This window comes from Myotis davidii, unplaced genomic scaffold (genome assembly GCF_000327345.1).
Source record: "Myotis davidii unplaced genomic scaffold, ASM32734v1 scaffold2364, whole genome shotgun sequence".
Taxonomy (NCBI): Eukaryota; Metazoa; Chordata; class Mammalia; order Chiroptera; family Vespertilionidae; genus Myotis; species Myotis davidii.
The window spans coordinates 321,229-330,584 of NW_006294758.1; the positions used below are offsets into that span (position 1 = coordinate 321,229).

Below are 9,356 nucleotides of genomic sequence, written 5' to 3' on the forward strand. Positions count from 1 at the left end.
AAAGCTGGTGCAGTTGGGGCCATTCAGCTGCCCCACGTTGATAGAATACCTCAGACTGGTCCAGTGGGTGGTGTAGTAACTAAACCAGTGCATTCTAGAATGATCAGTCCAATAAATATTTCCTGCTACCCAGTCAACTGCAATGTCTCTGGGCCTTTTAAATTCAGGACACTACAAGAAGACAAAATGACAAAGAAAAGTTGTATATTCAAAAAACAACTTGGTAAATTTTCTGTTATACATAGGTGCGTAAAAATCCTATCTAATAAAAGGGCAATATGCATATTAACCATCATTCCATCACACAGACGGCAGCACCCATAGCCACAAGATGGTGGCAACCAGTCCTCTCAGCCCCGTTGGAGTCCCCCAGTCCTGGTGCGGGGTGGGGGGTGGCAGCTGCTGCTGAGAGTGGGCAGTGTGAGCGGCCTGACAGAATGTTTGCTTTGTTGCCTCGGCAATGAGGCAAGCATTCCACCCCAGCCATGGAGGGCCTCTGGACAGAGGGCACAGAGCAGCTGGGGTCAGGGGGCAGGGAATGCTTGCATTGTCACCCCAGCGATGAGGCAAGCATTCCATGCCCAGCTGCGGATGGGCCGCTGGGCCACGGAGAGCTTCTAGGCAGTGGGCGTGGAGTGGCCAGGCCCCGCAGAGAGCTACTGTTGCATGGATTCATGTCCAGGGCTACTAGTTATATTATAAAGGTCCAGTCAGTATTAGGCCATATTCTGATATGGTCTAATAGATTAGCTTATGCAAATGCACATAAATAGAATCATACACCACTATTCATAACTTTTTAACTCAATATCATGTCTGTGAAATTCATCCATATTATTTTGCATGCCAGTTATTAATACTTTTTATTTTTTATGAATATAGCACAATTTGTTTACGATTTTGCATGCCAGTTATTAATACTTTTTAAGTTTATTTTTTATGAATATAGCACAATTTGTTTACTACTTTACTAATGACGTCCATTTGACTTATTTACAGTATTAGGGCATTATAACTAAAGTTCTGAATACTATTATTGTATATGTCTTTTGGTGGACACGAGCACTCATTTCTATTGAGTATCTAGCCAGAAATAGATATGTTGAATCTAAGATATAAGTATGTTCAGGTTGAATGGATACTGTTAGAAATTTTTTCAAAAACTTTTCACCAATATGCTATTTTCAGGAATTTCAAGAAGTTCCAGTTGCCCTGCATCCTCACCATATATAATTTGATTTAAAAATGGAAAAATTAGTATAGATAAGCACACTTAGAAAGATATTGCATTTAAACATCTTTTGAGGAAAGTTACAATCTCTGTCATTTCTATTAAATATGCTACCTTAGATTTTCTGCTTAATATTATATTACTGAATTATTGTGAGACAAAGGTAGGAGAAGTCATTGGGAGCAGACAGCAAGGAAAATAATGAATGCTCTGTGCCCTTCAATTAACTTGATCACTTTGAGCAGGAAGTAGTGTAGTAATTAATTTTACATGGTCATATTTAATGTGCATAACCAAAAGTGAGAAAAGATTCACAGGAGCATTCTATCAAGAATGGAAACAATTATTTAAAGGTGATTATAACTAGGCATGTAGGCAATGTGTAAAACATCATTAGGAGTTGGAAACCAGTGAAAATATGGGGTTTTGAAACATGAAAATTGCTCAAGCAGTTTATTAGTGAACACATTTTATTAAGAAGTAGACAGATTAAAAGAGAAGAAACTGAGCTTCACAAAAAAATAAAAAACAACAACACATGAGGTAATAAGAAACAGAATTTGCAGATCACTCTCTGCTATGTGATTAATGGGATCACAAGGAAGAAAAATATGGCTTGACCTAAACACAGAACCCCAGCAATTTCTAATGCCTTTATTATCAGTCTTTTCACCTAGTGACTTAAAAACTAAAATTATGAAATTTCACCCTACCTTATATCTGCACTCTAACAATAAAATACTATCCATCTATCAAGCAATATATCACAGCTAACTGAAGTTAAACAAAAAGCACTGCAGACATACTCTAGAAATGATGTAAAAATTACATAGATGAATAGAATATAAAGATTTCTCTCAGCCAAGTTACAAAATTATTTTCATGTGTTTCAGTATCATTCAAATTAACTGTTTGTTTCCTTGCTTTTTTCCCTGATTTGGGGCATGTAAAGGTAATTATATCAACAAATGACATGGGCAGGTCAGTGTAAGTCATAATGTTCATAAGCTTAAGAAACAATGCAAAAAATAGCCATCATAATCTGTTTAGAGTCTGTTGGGAGCACGTTTATCATTTTCTAACTTCAGTAGAACAAACCTTTAGTATTCAGAAAAATATATTTGTTTTCTAGCATAGGGATAGAAAATACCTATTTTCTCTTTATCAATGTAAATCTACACATTTTATCATAATGATATCCTGACTAAAATAGGACATATATAATGCAAAGTTTCACTTTATTTTTTAATTTAGGATTTTCATTTTATTTATTCATGCTCAAAAAGTCTGATTATCCTTCCATCTGTACTGCTAAATCTGAACTGCTGACAATTAAGAACCCACAAGTCTAATGTTAATAGAGCATTCCAAAGTTTGACTCAGTGATACTTTTCCAGGTAAGCAGTATGTTGAAGATTCTACTAATGATAAATTCTACAAAAATAAATCAAATTATTTAATAAATTTAAAAGAATACTGCTTAGAGAAATTTTTTAAAAAATGTTACTTTTCATTGCTAAGCACAAGAGATACTAAGTAACAGACTCATTTACTGGTATGTCTACACATTTATTTTCTGCATCCTTTGTCAAGGAATTTCTAATGTCATTCCAATATCAACTAAAGTAGTTAGAATACAGGGTGAAGGATGGTCACACCTAATAAATTCAACCTAAAGTCATGAATCATCAGTGACAAGATGATTTTTGTAGAATAAAGGCAGCAGGGTGAAGATGTTACCAGATGTTCATCCTCAGTGACTCAAAACACACGGAATGCTCAATGATCTTCAAGACTACAAAGCAGGATTGAACAAGGGAAGAAAGAACAACATGAGGACAATAGCAGGATGGTCCCACTGTGGCCAAATTAAGAAAACACCCTTATAGTGAGTTCCATTAGAATGAAATAACTCCCCTTTATTGCTCACAGTTAGACCAGGATCGTGAACAGCAAAAGTCATGTAAAAGGGATACTTATATTGTTATAGACTGGATAGTAGAAGGTAGAAATTCCTCCTAAATCTTTTTTTAAATAATCTTTATTTCTGTTGATCCTCACTGAGGATATTTTTTCATTGATTTTTAGAGAGAGTGGAAGGGAGGGGATAGAAAGGGAGAGGGAGAGATATCAACTGGTTGCCTCGCACATGTGTCCTGACCGGGGCCAAGGAAAGGACCTGCAACCCAGGTACGTACCCTTGACGAGGAATAGAACCCACAACCCTTTGGTTCAGGGGCTGATGCTCTTCCACTGAGCCACACCAGCCAGGAGCCTGCTGAATCTTTATAGAGTGAACAATGTATGAAGTGGTTCAAAATCAATCAGGTAAATACAAAAAGTGGAAAACACAGGAAAAGCAAACATATTCTGGGAGTGGAAAGGAGTCTGATGGGGGAAAACAGAAATAGGAAAGCTAAAAATACAGCTATTTACCTCCAAAGGGGCTGTAAACAAGACAGACACATAAAATTTTAAAAATATATATAAAACTCCCATTTGCCCCTTTGGCTAGCTCATTAGACAGACAAGCCAATGAACTAGAGTACTAATGAAATAAGTCCTGTTTAAGAGACTGCAGACCCTGGGGTTACCCTGACAACACAGGCATTGCTCAGATGTTGCACAAAGTAGAAGACACATTTTGACTGCTTTTTCCAGACAGATGGTTTCTTCCCTAATAAGCTCTCCATATACATTGCCAACGTTTTGAGGCCGGAGGCATTCTTTATGTAGAGATATATTAGTCAAATGCGTGAAACACTTAAATCTTATAGAAAAATTGGCAGCTCAATTGTAACAAAATTACTACTTTAAACAAGGAATCCTTTACAGCTGTGGGCTATAAGGTATATGTCAGAACCTCAGCCTCAGTAAATTGAAGATGTAAGTCACTGGAGACATTTACGTGTTTTTTTTTTTTTAAATCAAGGAGAGAGAAAAACTGATGAAAGAGGATTTTAAGCATTTAAGCCTTGGAAATGTTATCTTCTTCATAACAAAATTTGTATAGTTAGAAATACACTTTAAGAAAATATAGTTAACACAGGATAGATTGAGGTGGTCACATATTTAGTTTATGATTTCTTCATCATTAAGAAAAGAAATTCAATTCATTTTATCAAAGTTAATTATCTCCTAATGTAATACTATTAAGACAAAGATGTAAAGCCACTCTAAGAAACTGTGTGCGTGTGTATGTGTGTGTGTGTGTGTGTGAAGGGGGGATGTAGTAGATGTCACACTATTTATTTCCATTTTTGGTCCACAAAATATGAATCAATAAAAACTTATATTTTGAGCTACAATGTGTCAGAGGTCCAAAATCACTTCAGGGATGAAATCCCTGCCTTCTCTCTATAATATCTTTTGAAGAAGAGATTATTTCAACTGAGTAATTTTAAAGCTATATTTATCTACATTAGGGCCATGCCAACATGGAACAAACTCCTGCTTAGGTAAAAAGAAACCAAATAAAAGTATGTAATTGTCAAAATCCTTTTAAAAAAGACCACATTTGTCTTTGGATTAGAGATTCAATATTTTCTATGTGATTTTATTATTTTTTAGCGTGTTCAGTGTTCTATTAGCTTATTTCTTATGATTTATCACCCTCTCCCTCAAAAGCAAAACTGGCTTTCGGTGCCTTCATTCACACTATAAGGTAAACAAAAGATATCAGGGAAGATTAGAAAGCATGCAAAATTTGAAGTCAAGAACTGGGTTTAAGACCTAGTTATAGTTTCTCTATAAATTATTTAGTGTATAAAATAAAGGCTTGGATTAGATTACCTGTAAAACTCTTTAGCTTCTAAGTACTATATTATACAACAATTTAAAATATTATCCATTCTATTAAGTCTGCATTTTATGTAGCCTTAAAGATGTATTGAATGCTATTTATGAATTGTCATGCATTAGTCAATAGTTAAAAATGTGTTGGTATAAGACACATGTTGGTATAAGACACAAATAATAAGACACATGTTGGTATAAGACACAAATATCCCCCTCAATTTGGGGGATAATTTTGATGTCATCTCCTTATTGAGTGACCTGGAATTAAGAATCAAGTTGCCTTCTGACATTTACAGTTTAAATAAATATAACACTTGAGATGTACTGCAGTGTTATCTGAAAATAGAGATTGCAAAATGGTAGGCTGAGGACTAAATTTAAGTTAAATTAAAAAAAATTTAATTATGGATTTGAAATTAAAGATATATAACTTTTAAAATTTAAACTTTCATGTGAGTTTTTTGTAAAAATTGAGGCTCTATACTAGTAAAACAGTATATCAAAAATAAGTCAGTATTCTAGAAGAGCATCAGCGGCTGTCCGCTGATTTAATGAGTTCCCTTTGCCCCCTCACCTTGGTGTCTAATCTATGTCCAATCTGTTTCACACATTTTTCTTATGTGTATGGCTGACTTGAAACCCACGCCTTAAAGAGGCATATGAAGTTGACTATCATAGATAAATTATGTATCTATAAGAAAGGGAGTTAAAGCAAATAAACAATAGAAAAAGAAGAGTCAAAGAAGCAAATGTTGATAGTGTGTCTCCAGAATCATTGGATAAGCATCTTGCAGATAAACAGGAATATTCAGTCTGTGGAGCAGACCTTAATGTGTGTATGTATATGTATATGTATTATTAACATATAAATTGGGCTTTTATAATTCAATGTCTCTCATCCATCAAATTCATTCAGTGTGTGAATACGGGTGTACATAATGCTGACTTTTACTTTTTTGTCAGCCTCATTAAAATTTGCTTCATACTGTCTTATTATTCCCTAGATAAACTAACAATCCAATTTCCAAGTCTAAACAGAACCTGAAATAGTAATGAAGTCACCTCATAGGCTACTTCCTGGGCATACGATTGAAATTTAGATAATGGTTGATCTTTCTGTGATCCTGTTCCTTCAAACAGTCACAGTTCAATTAGGCCTTTGGGAGACCTGAAAATACCTTGTGTAGGCTGAGATCTCTAGTGCCGAAATAAGACCAAGACCAATCTCAATGAAAACAATAAGAATAAAAGTGCTGTCCTTAGAAAAGCTGTTTTGTTTCATCAGGATAATCAAAGGAGGCAGAGGAGATGCCATTTATGAAGATTTGGAAGTGAAGTTGCACTCTTAGAAATAAAATATGGTTTCTTTATGGCTAGAAAAGATGTGTTTGTGGGTAAATATAAGTGTGTGCGGATATAGAAAGAATGTGATGAAAGATGAGGCTGATTATCATGGATAGGCTTGTAAACCAATGATTTTTCCATGGAAATGCATTAAGATTTAAATAGGGAGATGTGGTGATTAGATTAAAGCTGTAAGATTATTTTGGTTATTGTGTGGAGAATGGGACTGGGACCGAGAGCAGACAAAGGGAAATCACTGCAAGCTTACACAATGGATCCCAGAAGGAAGAATGTGGAAGTTTAATCTAGGCTTCATCAGGCAGAAATGAATAAAATGGGATATAACTAAAGACAAAAGTATTGAAACTTGTAATTAATTGAATATTGAAGAAGGGAAGAATATTGGAGAAGAAAAAGATTTACAATAGCCAAGATCTGGAAATAGCCCAAGTGCCCATCAGTAAATGAGTGGATAAAAAGCTGTGGTGCATTTACAAAATGGAATACTATGTCTCTGTAAAAAAGAAGGAAATCTTACCTTTGCCACAGTATGGATAGACCTGGAGATTATTATGCTAGATGACATAAGCCAGTCAGAAAAAGACAAATACCATATAACCTCATTTACATGTGGAAACTAATTTACAAAATAATCTGATTAACAAAATAGAAACAGAGTCATGGATACATGTAACAGGCTGACAGCTGTCAGAGAGAACACGGGAGTGGGGAACTGGATGAAAGAAGGTGAAAGGATTAACCAAAGAACATATATGCAAAACCCATAGACACAGTGTGGTGATGGAGAGAGGGTAAAGGGGGTAGGGGCTGGGTGGAGGTGGGCAAAGAGGGGAGGGGGGAAATTAGGACATCTGTAATAGGTTCAACAATAAAAATAAAGTTAAAAAAGATGGGTATACTATTGCCCGGTATACCGAAGATTTTCAATTAGTTTATTGCTTGCAATTTTAAAAAAATGTACCTACTTTATGACACACCATTTTCTAGATGTTAGGATTACAGTAATGGCCAAAAGAACAAAAATACCTGCCATTTAGGAATTTATTTATAGCAACTTGAAGCAGATAATAGATTGAAAACATAGTAGATGGCCGAAACCGGTTTGGCTCAGTGGATAGAGCGTCGGCCTGCGGACTGATAGGTCCCAGGTTCGATTCCGGTCAAGGGCATGTACCTGGGTTGCGCGCGCATCTCCAGTAGGAGATGTGCAGGAGGCAGCTGATCGATGTTTCTCTCTCATCGATGTTTCTAACTCTCTATCTCTCTCCCTTTCTATCTGTAAAAAATCAATAAAATATATTTAAAAAAAAAGAAAACATAGTAGATGAGTAAATTATATGGCAGTTTAACAGAAAGAGCAAATCAGTGAAGATTCCATGATGGGAGTAGGGCAATAGATTGCAATTATGAATAAATTATGGACTCAGAAGATGATTTTGAGCAAAAACTTAAAGGAGGTCAGGAGTTGAGTCATGTAGGATATCTGTCTGAAGGCAAGAGAAGATTTCAGGAAAGGACTTATATTAGTAGGTAGTCATAAGCTTTATAAATAGCAATGCTTTCCTGGAGAAGAGATGGTAAAGGGGAAAGTAGTATGCGATGAAGCCAGAAAAAAATAACAGAAGACCAGATTTTTTAAACCCTTGGATCATTCTGGCTATTGTGTGGTATGAAGGGGAGCAAGAAGGCCCGTGGGAGACCATTGCACTAATTGAGAAGAAAGCTGATGATGGTTCAGAATGAGGTCCTTTCAGTCAAGCTGTCAGCCCGCTCCTGCACATACCTTGAAGGCGGATTAAATAGTATTGTTTGATTTTGAAGTTAAGACAGGAAAGGAGTGTTTGATGACTCCAAGATTTTTACTTTGAGCATCTGGGGGAAATGGAGTTGCCACAAAATGAGATTGGGAAAGCAGACTTTGTGGGTCGCATGTGAAGTTCATGTTTAGGAGTGTTACTTTGGGGATATTTTTAAACATCCAAAAGGAAAAGCAAAGTAAGCAGTTGGGAAGAGCCTAATGCCTACAGGTAACTGTTAGCATATGGATATACGCTAAGCCATGGACCTATATGAACTCTACAAGGAAGTGAAAAAAGATAGAAATGCCTGTCTCAACTTTAACACTACTGACCTTGGCTCAGGATATATTCTTGCTGTGAGGGACCAGCTGATGCCATGTAGGGTGTGAATGTTAAGCAGGCTTCCTGTTCTCTGTTCGCTGGGGGCCAGCAGCACTTCCCAGTTGTGACAATCAAAAATCTCTAGGCATTACCAAATGTACCCTGGGGTGGAGGTAATACCCAGCTAAGAACCACTGATATAGGACCACTGTGTGCTCTCTCAGGCCAGTTTCCTTGACGACTCTAAGCATTTGTCAAGATGTTTAATGACTTTCTGTCACAAAATTTATTGAATGTTTATTTGTCCTAATTCTCAAACTCTTCCTCAAGATACCAACCTCTGTTAGTTTCTGTGCCTCTACATTCTCTTATTTTTTCCTGATGCACTGGCTACGCCTTGTCATCATTTTAATCTGGTTGAGTTTTATTCTAGTCTTTCTTTGCTTCCTCTGTAATCTCTCCCAGGTAACCTAACCTCGCTTCAGAGTTTTAGATATCTCATCTAATCTATTTTTAGTCCAGAGATCTCTGACCAAACCTTGAATATACCACTGGCTACTTGATATTTCACTTTAATCTCTTATAGCCATCTCAGACTTAACATGATTAAAACTGAACCCAAAGTTTAGTATCCTCAGGACCCATTAAGTTGTATAATTAAGAAATCTAGGTACCAGCCTTGAGTCCTTCTTATTTTCACGTTCCACATTCATGCTATTTGCAAACATTTTTAGCTAAATTTCTACTCATTACCTTCCATTCCATTGAGACTATAATAGTGTAACTTACCAATATTTCTAACTTGAGACACAATACTCCTAAGTGGTCTGTATCTATATGAG

At 36.1% G+C, this 9,356-nt stretch overlaps 1 protein-coding gene across 1 annotated transcript in view; it reads right to left on the minus strand.

Annotated features, from left to right (window-relative positions):
* The window catches only part of LOC102754647 (low-density lipoprotein receptor-related protein 1B), a 139,960-nt gene that overhangs the window by 96,830 nt on the left and 33,774 nt on the right, over window positions 1-9,356 (minus strand). The window contains exon 12 of the mRNA XM_006769211.2: window positions 12-171. Coding sequence (XP_006769274.1) covers window positions 12-171 — 160 coding nt within the window. The remainder of the gene's footprint in view (window positions 1-11; window positions 172-9,356) is intronic.